The sequence below is a fragment of the Amblyomma mixtum genome, chromosome 1 (genome assembly GCF_055824585.1).
Source record: "Amblyomma mixtum isolate Tamu chromosome 1, ASM5582458v1, whole genome shotgun sequence".
Classification (NCBI taxonomy): Eukaryota; Metazoa; Arthropoda; class Arachnida; order Ixodida; family Ixodidae; genus Amblyomma; species Amblyomma mixtum.
In genome coordinates, this window is record NC_143012.1 from 296,251,480 (window position 1) to 296,276,958 (window position 25,479).

The 25,479-nt window shown below is 48.6% G+C and overlaps 1 protein-coding gene across 4 annotated transcripts in view; it reads right to left on the reverse strand.

Moving 5' to 3' along the window:
* Positions 1 to 25,479, reverse strand: part of LOC149372146 (dachshund homolog 1-like) — a 240,440-nt gene that overhangs the window by 105,488 nt on the left and 109,473 nt on the right. For all 4 annotated transcript variants that reach the window (XM_089566521.1, XM_089566520.1, XM_089566519.1 and 1 more), the window contains one exon: positions 3,048 to 3,116. In XM_089566521.1, coding sequence (XP_089422647.1) covers positions 3,048 to 3,116 — 69 coding nt within the window. The remainder of the gene's footprint in view (positions 1 to 3,047; positions 3,117 to 25,479) is intronic.

The window sequence follows — 25,479 nt, forward strand, 5'->3', positions numbered from 1 at the left end:
TATACACGAGGGAACCCAAGACCGGCCGGCGATATTCTTTCTTCGTTAGAGCGTGAAAAATGATTCAATTTGGAAAGTGAGCCCTCTGGCTCGAAGGAACGCCGTACGAGGGGATTTCGAACACTGATTTTTATCCTGTCGCTACAGGCTCCGCTGAATCGGCTATGAGGTATGCGTATGCCATCTGGCCGGCTTAATGCTGCTTGTTAGGCAATGCTTATATTCTGTGCGGCGGTTTTGAAGTTGTTGTATAGTTCATCAGTCTGTGCTGCATTTTTTGCCCCACACACGTGGAGATTTACTGCCTTGTTTGTGTCAGTATTTCTACCACATTGTTCAAGGCATAATTAAACGATTCATGCACTTTGCCCGTATAGTTCTGCATGGCAAAAAACGTGCTGAGGATGCCCTATCAAGAGACAAGTATTGAAACACATTGCCCCAATCCCCGTGCAAGCGCGGCGAAGGAGCTGCTTTGATTGCGGGGTAACCTAGGTTAAAAAGTCTATGTATCCAGGTAATGGACACCATGTTTTAGTTTTCCCGAATATATTCAGTGACACCTTCGATACAGGTATGCGTAACTGTGTTGCAGGCATGTTCTCGTGAGCACACTAGAATACCAGGGATAATAATTGCGCGAGATTGAATAAAACAGAATTAAATAAGGACCCCTGCCAGTCCACTGCAGGGAATGTTTGAACTGTGAGCCGGATTTTGAGCATCGTAAAGCCATCAGTGGCAACAAAAACAAGCTGACAAGGGAAGTGATTGAGGCGTTTGATATATTATGCCACAAAGATATGTGTGTTAGTGCGCCTTCAGTGCCTTTATGAGAACAAAAAATTCACGTTTCTTTCTGCTTAGAGGTGATACGTTCGTGGCGACAAGTCTTCTTGGTTTAAATTTTCTTTGCGCTTGTAACTTTCGCATACGTTTTCTGCTTATCGCGCTGTACAGATATTTAAGTAGCTTTTTACTGCAATAAAAGCATAATTGTAAGCCAGCGCTCCGTGTACGGTTTGCACTCTTTTAAAACCAATTCGCCCAAGCTTCCGCAATTTTAAACTAGCTAACACGGGCCGCGATGTCCCACTACACTGAAACACAAACTTGTAAAACAGTGCCTCTGGACTGCATTCATCAAAACATTGTGCTCAAAGAAAGTCTATTTTTATTCAAATGACAGGTTAAAACTAGATTTGAGGTAACCACAAATGCGAATTACTTCAAAATTCTGCTCACGAACAAATCGACGACGGCGGCTGTAAATCTCAAATTTCCCCCGCTGCTCTCACGCAGTTGCCGCGCGCTGAGCAATGGTGGATTGAATAAACGAGTATTCGCAGTTTGCCGCCTCGACTGCCAGCACGAGTCCCGCGATGCTAACCGCACGCAGTAAAAGAAGCCTTCCAAGCGGCCGTGCACAGAGCGAAGCTCGCTTTTTGCCCGCCGCCCCACAGGCGCCAAGCGAACCGCGCGGCATTCGACGCCGCCGGGGCGAGGGCTAACGACAATGGGAGATGAAACGCGAGACGGGCGCGGCGCCGCGAGTCCCGGTGACCAGAAATTATCATCACAATGCGCTCCCACGATTTATATAAACACGCCAGCCGTTAAGAGTCCGAGAGACGGGGAGAGAGTCACCGCCGCCAGACACACACACAGGCAGACATACAGACGTCCCCATTCTGTCCCATTTCCCTTTGTGAAAAGAGCGTTTAATGTTTGTTTAATGCCCCTTATTTCCCTTGCGGCCGACACCCCCCTGGCTCGTCTCTCCTTCGCATAGCGTCCTGGGCTCGGAATAAGGAGTGCTAGGCCGCAAATAGTCCTCCTTTTCGCGGCCTTGAGGTTCACACCGCCCCGTGCGCGGAGGAGGTGTGGTGTTGTTCGATGGCCTTTATTTTGCCGCCTCCTGGGCGCAAGCCCAGAGTCAGCGTCTGTCTGCGACCAGATGTGATGCGGCGTGCTGGCAAGTTTTCTTTCTTTTTTTCATTGTTTTTTTAAATCAGTTTCATTATTTGGCGCAGTGAGGTGCCTCCAGAGAACTGGGAGTGGGGCGTAGGCGCGCGAAGCCTAAAGAACGCTAATTACAGTTGCTAACTTCGCTCTCGCGCGACAGGCATAGCTCTGTGCTTGGAACGTTGCCAAAAAGGAGAGAGCTCGAGCCATGTTATTCATTTTTGTCTGATGGAATACCATATGCTTCTTTTTGCATTTGAAATTTAAACACTGCAAAAGGTATGCAGACATACATTTCCTAAGAAGGTACAGAGTGCAACCACATCATTCGTTGGAAAAGAGGCAAGGGCAGAAGAAATTGTTGTTCACCTCGATTAACAACCAAGTGAACTCAAGATCGCATATGGCCGATACATGCTTATGCGACAACAACAAAAACAACTAAAATAAACAAGCCCCAAAAGCGTGTCTTGTTCTCGGCTGCGTCCAGCCTCAAATTAAAAAAGCGGATGTCCTAAAAGAAAGATACAGGTGATCACCCTGAATTGCTGTGTGGCTGGTTCGAAAATCAATTCACCCTGTACCACTGATTTAATGCACCTGACGCAATATTCGGATGCCCTCACTGGTTCGTAGTATAACAACGTCTCGAAGCAAATTGCACGACTGCGCATGCTACGCGAAGCTTCCACAAAGAAAGAGAAGTTATCTGTTACTGTTGAGGTTGATGAATGAGGTGCGCCTTAAGTAATCTATCGTCCTTAAACTTTAGTACCTACCGCTGTCACAGAACAGGCACAATTTAGTGGCAAGTCGCCATGAAAACATTCCATGGCCTGCGGGACACAATTACGCGTGATAAGAAGTATAAGGGATGAACTAACTGTAGTTAGCAAACGAACAGTTTAACGCAAACATCGCTACAGCTGAGACACCCGCTCACAGTAATCACGTATTTTTTTTTCCCCAAAGGTATTCCGCCGCATTATGTAAGGAGCAAGAGGAAAAAAGAGTACGCGAACTTAGCGAGTAGTGGCTAGTAATCTAAACACATTTAGAGGGTGTAATGGAGAAAAACTTACTTTCTCGACCGAGACTGGATAGCAGCGTCCTCTCCAGGATACCTCTTCTCTTGGGACAGGAACGGATAGCTACGAAAGCCCCGAAACAATAAGACACGGTTGGCACCAAACGCGCAACAGACACAGCACACAAAGAGTGAAAAAAATACAACAACGGGGCTCTTTAACGTGAAGGATATCCCGAAGAACAAAGAACAAAAGGCACCCACGCAGTCACAAAGCCTGCGATTGTTCAGAACAGGTCCGAGTGAGGCACAGAAAACGGACGATAGTTCACGCAAGAGCGTGTCGGCTGTTTTTTCATTCACCTCTGTGGATTGTTCTGCAAGCAATAAAGATTTAGAAGCATTCAGTCTGTCGTTCAGTCACAACCACTCACTCACTCACTCACTCACTCACTCACTCACTCACTCACTCACTCACTCACTCACTCACTCACTCACTCACTCACTCACTCACTCACTCACTCACTCACTCACTCACTCACTCACTCACTCACTCACTCTCATTCACTCACTCACTCACACACTCACTCACTCACTCACTCACTCACTCTCACTCACTCACTAACTCACTCTCATTCACTCACTCACACACTCACTCACTAACTCACTCTCACTCACTCACTCAGTTTCTCAGCCACTTAGTCACCAACTCTTTTCACTACACTGCTGTACTCATGCGAGCACAGAAGGTACAGCACTCCTGGTAGTGTTGCCGAGAACATTATACCCGGTCGTAGAGATTAAATCAAGTAACACCTAATTTCCCCTTTAAGGAATACGACTTGGTAACAATGTGACACTTATGCCGGCTGCTGGGCCATAAGCTGAAAGAAAGCTCGATCGCGCCAAGCTCTTATTGTCCTTTATTTTACAGTGCATATGTTAGTGGCTCACTCGTGGAGGAAACGGCGTCGTTTGCGAAACACGTCACGTGTCCGATGACGTCACCGGCCGCGAGGAACCGCCCAAGCGCGCTCCGCGTAGGTACTGTATGGTTGGGTTTCTCTATTTCATCGCAAATATCAGAAGCATAAGCAGTTGCGCAGGTGAAGCACATTAATGAGAAGCTATAATCAGAGAGGCATTTTTTTTTCTTTCATTCAACCAAGCACACGTTCGTGGGAAGGAGGGTTGTGGGGCGCTAATGGGTTGGTAATGACATTAATGAGGTTTATTTTGGTTCCCAAGCATAAACAAGAGGATGGGGCCACTATATAATGTGCAGCATTCGTTTAAACCGTAGAAGGTAAGGCTTGGTTTGGTTTGGTTTATGGGGGTTTGACGTCCCAAAGTCACGCGGGCTATGAGGGACGGGCCGTAGGGAAGGGCTGCGGAAATTTCGACCACCTGGGCTTCTCTAACGTGCACTGACATCGAACAGTACACGGGCCTCTAGAATTTCGCCTCCATCGAAATTCGACCGCCGCGAACAGGATCGAACAAGAGTCTTTCGGGTCAGCAGCCGAACGCCGTAACCTCTAAGCCACCGTGACGGCACGTAGAAGATAAGGCGCTTCTTTAAAAAAATTGCGACGATGCATTCCGTTCCTTTTGACACTCGCATAGTTTGTATTTCTATAACTTGTAGCATAGCTCTCTTGGGATAATTTTTTTGGTTGTAACCACCCTCATGTAGTGCACATCTCAGGGCCTGTGTTCTGCCTTCAGTTAATAAATAAGTGATTTTATGTCCATAGCGGCGTTGAAAGTCTGGAAGGGGAACAATTTTGGAGATAAAATGAGAGGAAAATGAGAAGCCACAGTCTTGGGCAAGTCGGACAAAAAGTTTGCATGTTTGTGAAAGTTTGCTTTGTTGTCTTCATTGCATACTTTTTTCTTTACATTATTGCGGTGTGAATTCTGTGTTGCGGCCATATGTTTGCCATAATAAAGAGGTAAACGAAGAAAAAAACTGGACAGTGGTCGATCCAGATTGCCGCTAAATATTCCCTGAAAGAAACTTTGCTTGAATTTTTCCTAAAAGATATTTAAAAAAAGACAGCGCACACTTTCCATAGCATTTTCCAAGGTGCGATCACAAGGGCACAAGCACAGGGAACACGCTATGGGCGGGTGTCGTGTACACCAGAGGGCACGGCATTCTGTAATCGCTCCCCACGACTGCTGCTTTCATATTCCTTCTATCACGGTTCTCCAGGCGCAGTTCTTCGAAGGAAAGAAACACGCACACATACACACGACTCCACATCGGGCGTTACAGCGAACGCGCGCAGGCCAGACAGCGAGGCGACGAAAAGAAGGAAGCGAGGGATGAACAACAACTGCTCCCCAATCCTGCAGCGCCAAGTATAGACGCAGCATTTCCGAAGAGCCGGATTGAAAAGCGGGAACGATCATCGGGGCATTTATAGGACTTAAACGCATTGAACACGCTTTACGCCAAGCTCGGCCCAGGAAGAAGAAGCAGTAGAGCTGCACCCTCCGCAACGCAATGCCAGCTTTCCCGATTTATATCTTCCGTTTTCTCTAGCTCGACTGCCGAGGAGCTTTAGAGCTTTGTGCGTGTGAGGTGTGCGCTCGAACAGCACAGACGGAGGAGCGCCTACGAATCGTACAGAGCAGTGGAGGGGCGGGGAAGGCGGCGGGGTGTTTTGAGGGAAAAGCTGTCGGAATTAGGGACTCGGGACGTCCCGAATCGTGTAAACGTATTGTGCGACGTCTGACAACTGAGCAAAGCGAAGCACCGCGGCCACTGCGCCGCCGGCGTTTTGTTGCCGGCGCGGGAGGGAGTTCTTTTTTCACCGCTTTGCTGCTCCTTCGTTTTTTTTTCTATATTTCTTTCGCCTCTCGCACTTTCCGAGCCGCTCCCCCCTTGCGGCGTCGCGTTGCTTGAAATCCGCCGCTCCGCGAACGCTTCCGGGCGTGCTTTATTCGATTTTGAGAGCATTCGGAGATCACAGGCGCGAATGAAAGCATAAAAACGAAACGCACGCAGAGGTGTTCATGAAGCAAACAATAAAAAAAGAGAGAAAAGCAACTGGAAAAGTCAGGGCGACATTAGAAACGTCCGGCTGGCACGGTCGGAGGGGGATTCCGACTTGACTGACAGACTTTTTGTGCTCGCGCAACACGTCGGAGAAAGAAGGTGTCGGGATACACAGGCCGCCCCGACAAATGATCCGCGCATCTGAATGTCGTAGTCCTTAAACGCTTTGCTCTGCTTCCCGCGCGTCTGTTCTCTCCGGCAGAGGCCGCTGAACGCGCATGCGACGCCCAACGGAGTCGTGCGCGCACTCAACACGGATGCATTCTCACGTCGGTGGCGCATATGACTTGTTTTCTGAGCCGGGATGTTCGATATCCGAGTCGCGCTTTGTGTAACCCTAAGCCTCCGGTACACACTGGGAAAATATTTGCACGCTTTAGCGAGAACACAAAGCGCGGCTTAACGCCCTTCGCACGCCCCTTCCATTGGGACTGTTGTTGCACTGTGAGGAGCGCGCGGACACCTTTGGTAGGCGAATGAAAGGTGAGCTGCTGGACTCTGCAGCCGGTTGTAACTGTACGACGACATCGCAACAGAACACTACATGTAAACGTGCTGGGCTGGCGCAGCTTAGGTGTATGTGCGAGGCCCATGAACCTTGCGTGTAACAAAAGTTATACATATTGTATAAGTTATACATATACAAATTTAAAAAATACAAAAGTTATACATATACAAATTCAAGAAATGGTCGAAGGTAGTTGAGCTCATTAAGAGCGGGCTCGTTGCAATGATCATCGGCTTTTTCTGAGTGATAATTCTGGCACAGTGGCGCATTCCGCCGGTAGTATTAGCTTTTAAGCTGGCACTAATAGCGTCATGGCTACGCCAATAACAGGACAGAACATTTCGCTGTCCTCAGAGGTTAACAAGTGGCAACGATCCCTGTACCACTCTGTACGACAGCGCTGATTGGCCCAAGCCCACCTGGATAAAAGTTGCTTTGGTTAGCAGGAGAAGGCGGAAGTTTTCAGCTATCATACTAGGCCCTAGATGAAGTGGCCAATGCAGTTATTGATGCTGAACAAACCTTCGTCTGTTTTTAATAATATTAAGCTAAGCCAAAGTTAAGGCCGACAACAAATAATGCTCTGAGCCTATGACACTGGGCTGAAAGCACGATGAGCCGAATATTGGGCTAAGAAATCAAGATGGTCTAAGAATACGATGGGCTTAATTAACCAGAAACTTTGCCTTATAAGGCCTAATGTTGGAAACGTCGGTACTACAAGCTAGAGATGAAAGGTTCGATGAAAGGTGAGATGAAAAGTTTGCAGATCAATGAGAGAGCTTTCTTTTTTGGCGAGATCCAATTAGAACTCACTCTAGTTATAGCCGACGACGCTTATCAGCATTTCTTGCCAAACCATGCCATTGTTTTTATAACCTCACATCAAATGCCGAAATCCCCAATCTCTAGAGAAGTACAGTAACAAAAGACAGCGTGATGTGAAGAAATAGATGAGGATCGGTTTCTCGTCGTTCTTGTTCACTTGCACATATAGGAACTCAGTTGAGAAAAATATGGCGTTTGCCACAGACACGATAACAGTATATTTATCGCCTTCCCCAAAGCAAGCAAACAAGTGGACGAAGTTTCGAGACCAGAAAGTGCTGCGATCATGATTGAGCAGTACGTATTCACGAATAAACGTTGTCAGAATGGCAGTCTCACACTTTAAGCGACTCCTGTCATACAGGGTTCACAGACTGCATCTTCATTTTAACACTGACTATAGCGGATAATTGCAGTTATATCGGATCGGACTAAATGTTCCGGAGCTCAGAAATATTCTACGCTCTTTCGTTCGAAGCACTGTGGATTGAGAACATCGAAAATCATTCCCGCAATGGAGCTAGCAAAAAAACGAATACTAGCTAATGACCATGCCGGCATTTGTTCCAATAAAATTTTTTATTAAAAAACAGGCATTCGCTCCCTACCAGCGAAGACCCATGACAACGAACTCGTAGTAAGAAGCATGATGTACCGCCGAGAAGTCGGTATAGAAACATCTGCTCGAGGCGATTAGTCCAGCTCGTAATGCACATGTCGTGCGATGACTTCACCGAGCTGCAGAGATGTGCGATATCTCCAAATGTTCCCCGCCTTGTATACATCCGACAAACGCCAGCTGGTCTGGAGATTTTCATCCGCCAGGGATTCCCTTCGTGTACCCGTGGTTGCTTTCACGGGCAGCGGCAAGAACGTCGCCCTTCGATTCCCGCATAACGTCGAGGAACCATAACTTTGGAAACGCCGTCAAAAACCGAGACGCGCGGGCGGAGTCTTTTTTACCTATTTTCTTTTCTTCAACGAAGCAAGCCGCTGTCCTCCATTTTCCTTTTCTCCCGCTCCTAAACGCTCACCTTAAAAGACGCAGGAAAGGGGAAATACGAGCGAAGTCGAGAAAGAAAGCAGAAGGAAACGAAAGACGGGGCCCCGCGGCGCCTTAAAAGCCTCAGGGCGGCTTCCGCACCCACGTCACTTTACATAAATACTCGTCCCCCCTTCCCCACAAATGCGATACAACGGCGACGTCAGTGAGACTTTTCCGCGGCAAAAACTCCGCGGCGTTCGAACCCCGGAGTCAAAAGAAGCGCCTTGACGCGACAGAGAAGAGCAAACGAAGATGAAAAAAAAAGACGTTAAAAGAAAGTCGGAGCTGCGGCTCGGGCGCGCTTTCCTGCGGCTAACGCCCGAGGGCCAAGTAATCGCATCGCGGCGGAAGAGCGCCGCGAGGTGAGGATATCCACACAGGAGCTCTCCCCGCCAGAAGCGGCATCGGCACCGTCCAAGGAGTCGCTATCTTCCCGCCAGGGGACGCGATATGCGCGCCATACGTCTCGGCACTTTTCATTCCCGCCACCGCAGCCGCCGCTTCCTCCGTCACGCATTGCGGTCGCCGCGAGGACACTATATTTGTGCCCGGCCCAAAAGAGAAAAGACGGAACAGACCGACGGTTGAAGGTTCGAATAGAAAGCTCCTTTTAGAAGCGATTAGAGATAAAGGTAATATATTGACGGCGGGCGGCCGGGTTGTGGGGGAGACGCTGGGATCCGTCTTTCTCTGCGCCTTCGTGCGTTTGTTTGTGCACGAGGTCTGGTCTGTCGCGCCGCGCGCGCCAGTAAGGCCCGGCGGCAGGGACACCCGGAATGGCTTTCCTTTGTGCATGTCAGTGAGTGCGTGTGTTTGTGTGCTCACGAGTGTGTCTGGCGTTAGGGTTCCCCGCACCCTCCTTCTTAGCCTAGTGGCCTGCGTGCGTTTTCTCACTCTTTCCACTCTCCTCCTTTATCTTCTTTCTTTCTGTGTTGCGCTATTGCGCTCCGTGATGATTCCGGTAGTGGTCTCCAAGGAGGCGAGGCCCTGAGCAGAACCTTCCCGCGCATAAAGGGAAGGCCGCCTGATTTACGAATGTCACCCATTCCGTTCGGGGACAGAAACCAGAGATGCGAGTATTTATCGCCTCGCTGTGGCTCCGTGCGTTGTGCCATTGCGCGCCTTTCGGTGCGTGTTCGCGCGCACAATGGTCTCCCACGGTGCGAGGCTTCCTAATTCGCGGCTGTATTCGCGCCTGCTGCTGCTTCCTTGAGAACGCGGGCGCAGCGCTTCCGGATAAGTAAAAAAAAAAAAAAAACTGGCCGAGCCTTGGGCCGCGGCGTTTTTTTTTTGTTGTTGTTGTTGCTGAGTCCAGCTTGTGGGCCCGGGCCTGGAGTTCTCTCTCTGCACTACGACTCGAACTCAGTGTCTGATCTCGCCGTCTTTCCGGCTCTGTGGCCTAGAAAACTAGCGCTAAGAGATAAAGGCACCAGAAACCGAAGACTAGTGCCTGCTTTTGGTGTTGCTTTTTTTTTTCTGCCAAAGAACGCACATCTAAACTCTCTGCTAAACCTTTGTGGAAACAAATCTTAAGTACTTTTCAACGCTCGAGGACAGAAAGGAAATTAAGGACCTAAGAATGTACAAGTACGTAGCCTTAGTTATCTTCATTCTAGACACCTTTGCCGACTGAATCTAAAACAAAAAAGAAAATAATGTCTGAAATAAGCGACCCTCGTCCTAGTTATTATGCTTAAGCTCTCCCTAACGCACATCTAGGAGCGTCTTAAGGGTCATTATACAACCAGGCTCTCACTGCCGTAAGGGAGACGTCACAGTGTATTAGGTAATGATAGTTGTTTCTTCCATCATTATGCCAGCTCCCGTTCCTCTATTAAAACAAGCACGCTATCTTATCTCCAGTGCCCCAAAGTCTGATGTATACAGAAAGAGAAGGGTCTTTCTTTAGCATACCACAAGGAGGTTACGGCATCGCCCTCAGAGCCTCAATCCACGAGGGAAGTGGGGGAATAATTGCTGCTCATGTAAGGTCAACCCCATAGAGCCCGTCGTCGCATCCGGCTCGCAGAGTCACTATATAGTATGTACGTATACAGCCAAGAGAGTCATCGTTCGCTGGGGATCCACCGAAAGCCCTAGCTACGCCGCTCGCACGAACTGATCCTGTATCCGTCTAGCGGGGAGCATTACTCAATATCCCTCCGGTCCGCCTCAAATAACAGGAAATCCAGGCTGAGCGCCAACACAAAAGATCGTCGTGGAAGAAGCTGAACGACTGCTATCCAAGAGCGGCAGCTTGCGTGATGTTCTTTCTACACGCGCTGCTCCCATATACAGCGCTTCGCAAAGCAAGCCGGGAAGTTAAAGACGACAAGGCAAAGCTTAAGCCTGCCCTCGTAATAGAAAAGACGGCGCAGATAGAGAGGGAAAGAGACCAATCATAAAACAGCTGGCATTAAGAAACCATTGTGCCGAAGGTAAGAATTCCTTTACAGCCTCCCCCGCGAAGAGGTGGAAGGAAGCCAGTAAAAACCAAAGTCTAGGCTAGCTCTCTCTCTCTCCCCTTGTCTCTGCGTATACGGCTGAGCGCGCTGTTAAGCAAGAAGCGATTCAAGCCACGGGACGAAAGCATCGCGTGTGTGTGCGCGCTCGTGGAGGTGGTTCGGTCGCGCCATTTCCTTCCCAGACAGCGGCAAACAGCGAACGACACAAGAGCAACCTCCGAAGGTGTACAACGCGGCTCTCTGCAGGCTCTCGCAAACAATGGGCAAATCGAAAATGGGCGCTTTAACACCGCCCCGTCCCTCCTGGCCCGGTCTACAATCTTTCGATGAGATCGTAAAAAGCGGCGCTGTAACAAAGGAGCCGGAGCGCGGGCAAGAGTCCGTCGGAATGGCCAATAAAATGGCAGCGAGGAAAAGGTGCACGCGAGAGCTGGAGGGAACGGAGTGCGGGTATACGCGGCGTGTACGACCACGAAGTCCCGCCGGAGCAGGCACTGGGCCGATGTTTGATTTATCCCCGGCTAATACTCGGCGCCCGAGTGTACGGCGGAGCGTTGTCGAGCCCAGATGGCCGTACCGGCCGTCGCTGCCCTTGCAACCCGAGAATATATATACCCCGAAAGACGTGGGCTACTTGTACAGACTCGGCTCGACGAAGATACCGGCTCGCCCGCTATTACGGGGGTTCTTTACCCAGTTGCTATACGCGCCGATGAGATACCCGCGTCCCCTGTTCGGTGTCTATTGTTTTTTCGCTGTAGTTTCTCCTGAAGGCTACCGAAAAAGGAATCTGTGCGCATGGATGAAGGTGGCAATGCAGGATATAGTCGACATTCCCTTAATTCGGATAGCGCAGCCTCTCCAAATACAGGTGAATCGCCTGCCATCAAGTACAGCGGTATAAAAGCAATGGCTCATATGCGCACCACTGGCTCATCTTCTACAGCGGCTACATCATGTAATTTGATATCCTTTAGAGAGCGCACTTTAATTTGTGCCATTGTTTTAGCTAGTCTATCCTTCGATGCAATTGACATAGAACATGATACATATGAGCACTTGCTAGGCGATAACCTCTCCTTGAAATATGGTCACAAAGTATAAGGAACAGATTCAGCGGATCGTGACCATGTCCGATACGGAAATGACTTCCTCATGTGCACATGAAATTATTGGCTTTTCTTGAACAAATAAATGGCAGCGCAAGGAGACGAGGACAAGTCGAGACAACAAGGACGGCGCTGATGTCATTTATTTGTTCAAGATATGTACCAACACGCCCAATTTTCCACGTCGGCTTTCCTTCAGGGCGCTGGGGGGGGGGGGGGGGATGATTCAATATATCGGTAATGAAGTGCAACAGATGGCACGCAACACCTAAAAGAATTAATATGGGAAACATACCTGCCTAGTCTTCGCCTCTCTCCGAAGCGCCATATTTCGCAGTGTTCACCTCAAACTCTTTTTCAAGATATCCCGTCAGCCCCCGCATTTTCTGTCGCTCCATGGGCTGTGCTTTACGAACACTAGGCAGTGTGGAGAGGTAGCGAGAAAGCAAGAGAATGATAGAGAGAGAGAAAAAAAAAGGAAAACTGAGCAACACTCGTCCTCCATTAGAATCGTCCTCCCCGCTGGCGGAGCCATAAACCGCGGCCAAAGAACACAGGCGCCGGCAAATAGATCGTCGAGTCCAACAGCTCGGCAGAACGAGCTCGCTGAGTTCCTCGTAAAATCGGCAGCGCAAGCACCGCTCTGTCGCCCCGACGCCGAAGCGCGCGCACACACACAGCAAGTATAGGCAACAAATAAACGCGATGGCAGTTATACCCGCCTTCGCAGAAAAGCTAAGGAAAAAAAAAAAGCACCAGGAACGGCGAAAAGCGAGTGAAAACACAGCGACAGAAGCAATGACCATCGGCGCCGAAGGAGCAGTGTTTCGGCAGCGATAGGAACTGGGGGGCGCTGCACGCGGTAGCACCACCTGGACCGGCTCAGCAGCGACAGATACGGCACCGTAAAGCTGCAAGCCGTAAAGACAGCGAGAGTGGCGTATACGTTAGACGAGAGGTGCGCCAACGCGGCAGCAGAATACGTTTGTGGATGGACGCATGAAATGCGGCATGCTGCCTACGTCATCCCGTAACGAGTGTCTGCTGCGCCACGTTGTGTTAACTTGGGAATCTGTGTTCAAGACTGGCTACAGTGGACGTCGTACAATTTCATAACACTTGCCTAAAGGGAAAGCTGGCACTGAAATTGTTCTCGCGATGGAAATGCCTGGAGGTGGGAACTTAGTGTACACCTTGTAGTATACAGCCGTCAAAAGGCGAGGCTCTTTCTCGATATAAATCTTCGAAAAGCATACTGCCGATTTCAAAACATGCATAACGCGAGATCTTCAATTCCTTGAAATTACAGGAAGTGAAAAAAGTAGTCGTTAATGAAATATGTTTCTAGCAGGAGGGAGTACACATTTTTGTCCTTAAGTCATATTCTGAGCCCTGAAACGACTATTTTACAGGCTTCGTGACTGTAGGAGTGCTTTCTGTTTTGCGCATGACTCGGTACTGCTTGAGCAGTATAATAACCTGAATTGCAGTAGATATATGAATCCGCCGCCGGATCCACTTTTTGACCTATGCGCTGAAGTTAACAAAAGAAATATTCAACACTTCCCGGCGCAGTACATAAGGTAAATGAAGACCTCTTTAAGAAATTCACATAGACAATGGAGCCTCACTTCCCTACAGATTATTTTGAGAAAACTTATGCAATATGTAGCGCGTACATTATATAAATTTTAGCTACACAAAGGGGACGAAGTAAAAGAAAAAAAAAAGACGGGGGGGGGGTAAACGACACGACTGACTATTTTGAAAGAAGATTGAATACGCGGCCATTTTATTCTTCCCCTCCTATTCTTTTCCTTAGAGAGGCGTTACACTGAGGTTATCCCATCGAACTTCGAAAGGCTGGCTGGTGTCTTGTAGCCAACTTGCCTTGCGAATTGCGGGATATAACGTCCCGAAGCGACGCATGTGCTGTGCGACACGCCGTAGTGGAGGGCTCCGGATAAGTTAAAACCACCTGAGGTTCTTAAACGTGCGCTGACATCGCACAGCACACGGGCCTACATCGAAACGGCACATCGAAACGCGGCCACCGCGGCCGGTACTGAACATGGGTTCCCCTGCTCGGCAGACGGGTATATGTAGCCGATTTTCATTACTGCTCTATTTCTGATCACATTCGAACGCACTACAAATGAACGGATGCTGCTCGACAGTAAGCCATGCTCAGAACTTCTGCATAAAAGCACATTAATGAACTAGTACAAAGGAAAGACTTGTTAGTGAGGTTTCATTCCGACAGTTTCCTTTATAGTAGCATGCACGAAAATCAACTATGATTCAAAGCTTTTTTTCTCTTATTAATGGTCCCCGCATCTTTTAGCTGTGCACGCTCCATATAACGAGCGCATATCTGGGATGCACACATTCAAGAAGAATACGGGTATTCAGAGTGTGTAGCCAACGTGTACAGCTGTACGATGGCAGAGGAATGGAAGAGGACGACACACAAGCCGTCAGCTTTTGGTTCCCTATTAATAAAAGCTTCTTGCTGCTGCTGAGTCGCTAGACAATATGATGACTAGAAGGCGCACAAACGTTCTGGCGATCATTATGGGCTTCTGGTCCACAGAAGTATTTCTTATTTTTTGTTGTTGCTGCTGGCGTCATTATCAAATGAGAGGGTGGCGCCTTAGTGTGGCTCTGGCTACTTCTTGCCGCAGAAAAGAATAAAAACGCACAAGAACTGACACATACTTGATGGGAAAACAAAGAACGCAGCTACGTTACTCAATACACAGTAAACCATGTCAGTGTTAACAGTAATTAAAAATGAATGACCCGCGTATAGTATGAAACACACAACTGACAAATACGTTTACTACTGCTATGTTCATGATCAGCTTTCTCTTAATCCTCCTCTGCACACAAACACACATGAAATGAAGAAATTTGAAAGAGAGCAATCTCTTCACGTCAGCCACTGTGCGGCGCAGGCTCTCGATCGCCATCTCGGCCATCTTTTTTTATTTTATGTTCACGCGTAAATATCGCCGGCTTTACCAATAAACAAAATCCGGAAACTAATTCCCGTTGCCCGCTGAAGTCCGTCCCTTTCAAAGCGCACGCCGGTCGCGGTCGTAAGACAACGACAACAGCGCCCGCGTCAGAGACGCGAGCAGTACGCCGGTGATTGGCAAAGGCCGCGTTTCCAATTAAACCGACCGGCTACCCGCGTCGCCGCCACAACGCACGCTCGATCCTGACGTCCGTCAGAGGGCGGTGCGCGGCACCGCGTGTATCTGATTTCCGCGCTTTCGGGGCGTGAACGCGGTGGGCACAGAAGCCCAGCGCAAAACGGCCCAGGAGGAAAATGGCGTCAATCAAGCTGGCATAGCAGCCTCTGTGGGAGCCCACGGCCGTAAATAAAATTCGCCGCTCAAACTGACACCCGATTTAAGCGAGTCCGCCAGCGGATGGAAGAAGAACAGGAAAACAAGGCATGGATGAGGCAGTGCGGCTCCTGGCGGACAGAAGCGTCATTAGCTCCATGCTCCAACTTCTCTTTGACATCCTGCTGCTTTGTTTACAGGCTTCGAGTATCAAACATACTGACGTTTTCTGATAATACAGCGGCACAGATGGCACAGGTTCTGAAAAAGCTATTATTGTCGTAGTCGCGACCGCTACATCCATTGGGAGCTTATTGATGCGGCTTGCTTTTATTTTTAAAGTATGTGATTGCTTAAGTTTAGCGTAGCATTCCTCATATGATGGTCTAAATTAGGTGGCATGCCCCTCGAGATGTTTTCGTGGCGTTAGAACACCAACTAAACAAACGCGCTTTTGAGGGTCCCTACGTAGGTGGGCAGTACACAGCGTAAAAACAGAGAGCACGAGATCTGCGACAACACTGAAAAGGGAAAGCTGCAGATTGTTATTTCGGACGGCCAAGGGTTTGTATACATTTGAAGAATTAAAGAAACGCCGTGTTATTTTTTATACACGAAAGTATAACTAGCCTAAGATGGTTCGTCGAGTTTAGATGTTGGCTTTGTTTCTTTGGTCGAAACTCATTTGAACTTTTTATGTTCTAACTTGAGGCTACAGATAGGAACGCGGCGAAAAAAGGCAATGTTATTCATTACACCTGCGTTTGTAACGGTAGGAAATTAAGCAATGGAAAAACAAGGTTATTTCATGAGAGAGACGGTGCGTTATCGAATCTCAGACGATTTTAATGAACGGCTAATATACCTTACCACTTACTGCAGCGTAATAAACATCGCTGCAAAAGAGAAAGGCACTGTTCCGCGATTGTACTCATTTAAGACAGCAGCAGAAATTCGATCTAACAGAACCAATCCCTGCGCCACAGTAGCCGCTAAGTGTGAGGTGGGTCCTTTTTTTTTCTCAAACTGCCCGTCCGCCAATCGGTGCCCAACGCCCACAGATGGCGTTGAGTGCCGAGGGAATTATCATAGTACGAAGAGGTGCGGTCGGCCGAGAATAAAAAGAAAGGCAAAAAAAAAAAACAGAAACAACGTCCGGGGCAGGGAGGCACCACGGAAGAACAAAACTAAAGTATATATATTAAAAAAAAAAACGAGAACTGAGAAACTACATCAGACCGCAAGCAGCGCGGAGACGACAAGAGGGAAAGAACGGGGCGTGGCGGCACCTCGCGGTCGCTTGACGAACCAGATAGACAACTCCACGGAGCGCGGGTGCAAAATTGACTCCGTTTCGTTTGGGGCAGCCTTTGCATTTTTTCTTCTATCCGACCTAGTCTTTTCATTCTACTCTTTTACCTTTAGTTCATTCCTCACTTTCTTTCTTTTTTATGCCGGTTTCGTTGTAGTAACGTTGACGGGTGTCCGCGAAGCGAGCGGTTGACTCCCCTGCGCCGACTTGTTTTAGTGGCGGCGGCGTCCGGAGCAAGAAGACACTTGGCGGTGGTCTCGCTTGCCGAATAGCGGCTTCAGAGCTGTCTCTCTTTCTCGGAAAGAAGGCGGCGGGAAGGGCGCGGGCTGCACGCTCGAAATGCACCCGCAAGAACAAGAAGGTTCTGAGGCCGGTTGGAGCGCTCGCGAAACATAGAGATGACACGCTTCTAAATTGGGATTTCTGATGCCCTGACGGGCAGGCCACGGGCGGCAGCGTCGGCGGCGATTCACCGCGTAAAGGCCGGAATACATGGAGCGTTTTTACCGCGGCGCGTCGTCGATTTTCGCCCGACGGCGCAGATTTGACGCCCGGCGTCGAGAAAAACGCCCGCCGCCGCCGATCAGGACCGGCTAGATTTTGACGCGCGGCGTCCAGTGAGACCGGAAGCGGCGGCTGAAGCGAACCAATGGCAGCGCAGACAGCCCGCTCTTCCGGTCCGCTGCCTGCCGCTGCCAACATGGCCAGGGCTGTGGCATGTTGCAAGTTGCGCGTCCGCGCCGAGGGTGGCGCCCCGGTCGAAACGATTGCAGCGATCCTGGTATCGGCGGTAAACGAGGCTGCAGTTAAGCCTAATAAAAGTGAAAATTTTCGACCACTATCAATAATAAAAACATGCTTATGAACTAAATTATAACCAGCCATAGGTATTACAAATAAGACATCAAAGAAATTAGTTGCGAAGATGACGACGCGGGTAACGCGGCAGCAGACGACAAGCAGACGACGCACGGTCAGCCGCGCAAGCGAAAACGGCGACGTCGGCGACATTCTCACTGCAGCAGCGTCATTGGCGTCATGTCGAGTCACACAGTGAGCTTTTCTTGGAGTCTTTATACTAAGAACTAGCACTGCAGCATATTATGTTGTCCCTAGCCCAACGCACTGTGATTTCTTCTACACGAGTCAAAGGTTGAAAATTTTCTCTGCCTTTCTCTGCGTGTGTTTATTCATAGCCACAGACTGATGCGTTTCAATACAGGTCAGATGTTTTACTTCTCTGCTATTTACCTAAATCTCTTAAAAAGTCGCGTAAAAACGTATATTCAGTCATGTAGCATTTTATTATGTATACTGTACCTTGATACCTTTTTTTATCCCCTATATATTCTCTGTGCGCTCATGTCTTCTAGGTTTACATAATGGCGTTTTTTTTATTTTGATTTTCAGGATGTCTGTTACTGATACTGCAATGTCACTCATACTTACAATCACTTTTTGGACATCGATTGTCACTGCTGATGTTCTTTTAATAAATTGTTCTTTCTACAAAAACCATTTACGCTTTTCGTTCTCGATCGAGCGCAGCTGCTAAGCAGTCGCGCCGCTCGCCACCATACACCATGCTACATCAACAGACACATCGAAATACAAAAGCGAGTGAGCAGATTCCGTAAGTACTTAGGAAATCAAGCGTGAATGCAGCGCGGGATCAGTTAATCACCACTATTTACAAAGCTTGGATCGAGCTAGCGGCCGCCAGCACCAGGAACGCGCGAGTACAGTGCACTGTAGCGCGAGCAACCAGCCACAACCAGCCGCCTAAACGCGCGCCGCCATATTGGATTTTTGATGCGTTTACCGCCTCTCCCAGGTGCCGCCACCATCGCCTTCGAAAAAAAACGTCCCCATTGGCTCTATGAGAGTGTCACTCCCTTGACATGGCCGCCATGGCCGTCGAGCTGCGCCGTGTTTTTGGCACGGAAATGTTATTGTCGTGAAAATAAACGCTTCATCAGACTTGAAATGTCGCTTTTTTTGGAGAATACGGCCGAATCTTGGATCGGAATGCCTGCGCTCCCTCCCTGAAGCGAATCTGTCGAAGAAAACTGCAGCCGCTGGCGTCCGCGGCTGAGCGGGCGTCCAAAGGTACGCGACGGCATGCATTCGAGCACGCAAATCTTTATAGATACTTAAGCGCGCGTGCTAAAATTCGTACAATGGTATCGAAGTGAAACTTTCCTGATTTTAAGGCAATGGTCAGCATCACTGTTGTCACAGACCTCCTTGCACAGTGGTGTTTGCCACTTGTTGATCACATTTGCTTTCGCGTCGAGGGATACGGGATACGCGGCGGCGCGCCGCCGCTCCAACGCTCCATGTATCTCCAGCCGGGCGTCGCGCCGCCGCGACGTTTTCTGCCGCGCGAATGTCGTCGGAAAAAACGCCGCATGTATCTCGGCCTTTAGGCGATGTGCGTTGGCGAGGCTCACTTCCACCTGTCTCGTCTTCTTCTGTTCGTTCGCTTCTTTTTCTCTCTTTCTTTTACTCCATTTAACACGTACCGATGTTTCCCCGAGGACGAAAGAGACCGGGCTTTTCTCATTACGCGTTCTGCAAGCATCAGAGATGTCGGCGGCCGTCACGCTCATCGCGGGACTTCTCGTTTTTTTCTCGGGCGGGGAGCGGAGGCAGCGGGGAGACACTTCGCCGGGCTGGCCACGCCTGGAAGCGACGTGGGTGCGGTCGGGACATCAATCGCCACCGAGTCTAATTTGCCGGCCGCAAAGGAAACCGGCGCTACCACACGCGTACGACGTTGACTGCCGGGCTTAAAGGAACTTGACGTCTTCTCGCGACGGCAGCGTGGTCTGCAGATGGCTCACGCCTAACTCATATCGCGTCTTGGGTCCCAAGATGGGACAGGTCCTGGAAGGCAGGCTTTCTATTCTGCTTCATATTACCTGTCCTTTGCAACCCCCCCCCCCCCCCCTCCCTTTCAACCCACAGACACATCCTGTACTCGCTGTTTCGTGTGTTAGATAATGCGAGTGAATGACTCATAAAGCGCAGTAAAAAAAAAAAAAAAAAAAAAAACGTGCCAATGTAACTACTGCCGACACAACCCGCCGACAAACAATGAACGCACCTTAACTTTGACATGGATGCCCAGCTGTGAATGTCCCAATGTTAATTAATGGTTCGTCAACACTTATGCTCCAATGCCCAGACGCCACGCTCAAGAAATGGGGGTAAATAATAAAGTGCATGCGTTGCTAGGTCCACTTGCGGTTGCAAAAGGAACAGAGTGTTAAGAGTAGAAGTTGCAAACCAAACTGCCTTCTACAAAAGCGTCAACAGAAGATACCGCGAGTATAAGGCATCTGACGGACAATCCTGAGGTGAACTCGCCATATGACTTCATTAGCTCATATGCTGCGAATGTTCTCAACGATGCAATATATTCTGGAAACAGAACTCGAGCCATTTTATTATTTTTTTTTTAAGGAACCAGCGTTCTTCCGCAGCAAACGGTCGCTTTATTCACATACTGCATTCATTTGAAAACATGAAAGCTGTGGGCGCCTCTCTGATGAAACGAATGATTCTATGCTTTTATAGCTCCTAATCGCGCCCTCTGGGAGTCTGACGCCTGCGCATGTTCAACGTTTTGCTGTTTACCTTGTTAATAACCCTTGCTCTTGTTTTCGCCTTCACACGGCTTTCTTCTTGATAAAAGACATTCTTTTTGTCGTTACCCAGTTATGCAAACAAAACAAGTGTCGGTACACCGCAGCCGCCGCTCGGGCAAAACTCTTTTCCACTGCTGAGAAATTTAGCAGTGGGAAATACTACTCAGCAGTTTCTGCACTTAAGGAAGTGAGCATCAGCAATGCTTGTGTCTCAGGATCTTTGAATACTGAAGAGGAGGGTTTAGGCGAATCAGCGCTCGCGGTGTGTTAGTCATTTTTCTTTTACAAATAGCATAATAATCAACCAATACAGTGCTGAACTATCTCTTGAGTTATAGTTCGGTTTATGATTAGAAGCACAACACACGAGACGAAACACAAGGAACGGGTAAGCACAGGGCAATCACAAGATATGCCAGTTTTACCTTGTGCCCGGTCTCACGGGCGCTGATTATACAACTACACTTTATACCATGTTGTTCAATCCGCCATTTCCTCCCATCCTTTCCTGCTTCTCTGATACCTCCGATGATGTTCTGCTGTCAAAACCCAGCCTCAGCCCATTCACGTAAACCTGCGGCATGGACCTGCGACGCTTGTTAACACTCTCGCTCTTATAGTGTACGAAAACTTAAGCGTGTAGATTGCTCCTAAATGAGGTAAGCGTGCATTTATTTACAAGGGGAGGGTTGCGCTTTAAAGTTGGCATGCACATCTTTTCTTATTCTTCAGCACTCTCTCATGGAGTCCAATAATGAATGTGCACTTTGTTGTTTTTCTTTCCCAATCAATCGCTGCCACCGTAGCGATTCGTTCTAAATGGAGTTTCCCGACATGCTCTCAGGCATGGAGAACCCGAACATCTGGCACGCTACGGAGAACGCAATGCGCTCGAAGAACGGGATATTTACGACTACCAGAACGAAGTGGTGTGTTGTTACCCCCGTAGAACAACCCTCGCCCGGGCAGCTGGCATGCCACACGGAGATAAAATGGAACATTAAGTTCCCCATGCTGCAGGCTCTGCAGCCGGCCATTAATTCGCACCGTGCCATCAGCCCTGCTCGGGAAAGAACTCATATCAGTGGCCGGGTGCTTTACATTTGTAACCCCACCGGGTCGACCCGTGCCTCGCGAATGCCATAACCCGCCCCGCATTCTGGCTAATTTACAGAGGGTAGCAAATTAAAAGTGGTACGTCACCTTCGGGGTAATAAGTTAAAGAGCGGTTAATGGTCGAGAAGAACGCGCTTAGTGAACAGCTGCTATGCGAAAACAGTACCTAGCTGTCTCTCCCATTGTTAACAGCAAAATACAGCAGACTTAAAGGAGTGTGAAGATGTGCGTAAGAAGACTGTTGGGAAGAATTCTATTCCTATAAGTAGTGTCAGCTTCGAGATTGGTGTCATATTGGCGTTTAAAACCTACAGAGAAAGAAGTCCGCTGAACCGGATACAGTACTGGCACCTCGTGTACTAGCGATAACAACGGTGTGTAGGTTGATTTTCTTTTTTTTTTTTCGGTAGGCGTGGAATATTGAAAAAAAAAAAAATTAAAGAACATGTATTCAGCGCTCTTATGAAGAAATGCACGGTGCAGCTTATTGGCATTTTCCCTTTCTGGAAAATGTAAGCTATCTCTGTACGCGTGCGCTAGTAATTATCGTAATAAATGCTTCATTGTTCGCATTCAAGAAAGCTGCAAAATATTTGCATAAGTGACAAATTGACGTCGCAGATTATGTTATCCTTGCAATAGCTCCGACTCGTAACATCATAGACGATGGAACTATGATGCAATGATGAATTAACAACGGCTGCGCCGGCAGAGAGAGAGAGAGAGGGGGGGGGAAGGCAGGGATACGCCATTTCGTATACTGTATATAGGCTGGTTGGCTAATACGCTAATAACCAATAGCCCGCAGATATTCTCAATGCTTAATGCCTCTTGTATTTTCTATTCAGTTCTCAAGTGGGTCACAAAAGGCACTCGAAAGTTATTGAACTGGTACGACCAAAAGTGATTTTCTCTTCATTGCGGCACTCTTTGCGGAAAATAAAAGAACAGCAAAACAGTGCAGCCTGATACAGAAACGAATGTTTCTTACCTCCAACTGACCGCCTAGTGACGTTAGGCTCTCAGCGGCCGTTATGTTCTAATAAATTTGGCGGTTCAAGCAGAACGGATCAATATAACAAAATGGCGATTCGCAGAGTCGCCATGTATAGGTCGACTCAGCGACGTTTCCCGGCACCATTTCTCTCCTCACCTTGCCAAACGTTACTCTCGTGAAAAGAAAAAAAAATCTAACTATTTCGCTGAACAAACGCTCACATAAGCTCGCCAAGCCGCTAAGAAGTATTCGAAAAACTCAGACTGAAGGCTAAGACAAACATGCTTCTACGGGATCATCTTGTATCTGTATCGTGTTGATTTGTAGAACACGCAAAGGGATAATCTCAAGCGCAAACACGTCTTTAATAAAAATTTAAAATCAGTTTTTCCACACAAATGAAATTTTAACAGGCTGGCGTGAAAAATTCTGCGCAAGCACGGCCATTTTTCGTTCAGTTAACTCCAGTTGGTAAGCTAAATTGTCGTTCACTCGAACGGCAGTTGAAACCGCCCGCGCAATATGTTTACATCATCATCACCATTATCGTCATAATTTATTAACCCTTAAGGGTCCCATCAGAGAAAATACATAATGAGGGGTGTGTGTGTGTGTGTGTGTGTGGGGGGGGGGGGGGAGCATAAATGCGTATTTAACGGCCATACATAAATATGAAAGGACAAAAATAATAACAGAACAGAAATGTCAGATGAACAAGACTAAAAACGAAAATTAAAACAACGCTGCATCATATTCCACGTCTACAGCAATTTTTGCAGCTTATACGCATAGTCATTCCTCTAATCGTGTAAGGCAGCACTGCTACAAAAATATATGTACAATCCGGAACTACTTATTCCGAACTGGACGCTTTCCTAGATCCATCTGATTTCCACATGTGCACGTAATCAGCGCTACCTTCTTTGACGGGTTCTTCTGGCCATGGGCCAAATGCAGAATTCTTCTTGCACACTCGGAACGCAGAGCGCCATTTAAGCAAGTATGCAGCATAAAAAGACGCACGGAATCCAGTTAAGTCAGACAGTGCGCAGACGAAATGCGCGTAGCTAGCTTCGCGTTCTCGGGATGTCTTTGAGTCCAGCCCCAACGCAAGCGCAGCGAAGAACGCATGGCGCAAGGCCGTAAAATGTTCAAAAGCCGCTGCCGTGCCAAGTTTCATAGAAAAGGCACAGCGATCCGTTCGAACCGGATGTAAACGCGACTCCACATTCCCGCTGCTCGTTTATAATTCCTCTGTTCGCTCTCTGCCTCATCTCGTCTGCGGCGTTCAGTTCCCGCCGTTCTCATCATTTTATTGCATTTTGGTGCTCATTAAAACCTGCTTCTTGTAAAAAACTCAGGCGCCCCCAATCCTTAGCTTCTCCGCCCTGCACTTCTGAAGTTTCTCGTGTTGCCGCAGATCGTTCTTGGCGCCACAGTCTGCACAGATTCATTCCGCAAACATTTAACAAGAAGTGCTTTCATTGCCTCCAGCATGAAAAGAGGCGAGACGTATAAGCAAGGCCTAAGCTTCCTCTGCACGGAGTCTTAACAAAGTTATGACCTTTTCTTCGGTACCTCTCGCGCCCCACTTCGACCTGCGCACATTCGTAGTTTTACACTTCGCGCTCGGCAATAAAATTCCCGTCAGAACGCATGCGCGAAGCAAAGTAAGACGGTAAGCAGTCTTTTATGACTCGGCAGTTACGACGAGTTACCGAGAAAGAGGATACGAGACAACATTTGGAATAGCTTTGCAGATTATGCCGAAGAAACAGCGTCCTCACTTTGCAGTCGTGTGTGCATGCCGAAATGACCGCGAGGAGCAGTTCCGACAATGTGAATCGAAGGGCAGTGAGGGATATGTCTCGAACAGGCCTCGAACCGGACTTAAGCCAGCAAAAATAAATTTACACATTTTCCGTTGCGGTGCGTCTGTAAAGGATTCGAATGCAGCTTCAGCGTATGCTTGGCTAACCCAAAATAGCCCGAGTATGCTGTAGTTGGTCATGGTAGAGGGACCATACGGTGCAGACATGGGAAATGTGTTGTAAGCTGGAAGTAAAAGTGCAAACCGAAGCGAAAGAAAGTATTACGCATAATGCCGCAGGCAACAGCTTTTGTCACATGAACGTTTCCAACGCATACAGGGGTTAATATTACTTCTCTCTCAGCAAAAAATAAATAAACAAATAACAAACAATAAAAGCAAAGTAAGGCTGCATCAGGAGCTGAGAGCGTTTAATTGAGCCCGAACTTCGTGGGCATGCAGAATGAAGGCGAGAACAGACTAGGCAGGGCAGCACTTCATTACAGGCGTCACGCGGCCATTCACACGGGCTTCACAATGCCCGACCATTCACCGCTCCACTCCATGAAGTCCTATTTAATCCGGAGGTTGGATTAGGGATTAGTTAAGTCCGTCGATGGGACCTCCGGTCTCCCCTCCCTTCCTCCCTCCCCGCTTCTCTAGGGGCCAGCATCTCTAGCGAATCCCGAGGAGGGAACGGCAGCGCCATCTTTGGGCGTCCATCCGAGCGTATCACGCGCACAGGCAACTGTCGCGGCTGGCCTCATTCTGAGCAGAGAGGTAACCTCGACTGGTTGGGAGATGGGGGGAGGACCACCTTTGTTCATCGTCCGGCATTGTTGATTGGAGAGATCGCCAACCTGCCCGGCGCTGTATAGCGCGACGCAACGCGCTGCGAGCGGAACTAGAGCTCTACGCTCGGCTGTTCTTTCGTTCTTTCAAAAAGAAACCACGACGGCACCGCTGCAACTGCGTACTGCTGGGGGGCGAAAAAAGTTTGGGGCGAACACAGGAGAATTGTACAACCGCAGAAGGCTCTTTCTCTCTCTCTTCGTCGTGCTCAGGGCGCTACATACGCGAAAGACCGACCCCGCAGAGGATCACAAGCGATTTCACGCCATCTTGAGCGTCAATGCGTGGCAAGCATCGGACCACCACGGGAGGTTCACGGCGGAGCTGCGCGCATGCGCGAGTCAAGGTTGCCAGTCGAGCTTGTCGGCTTTG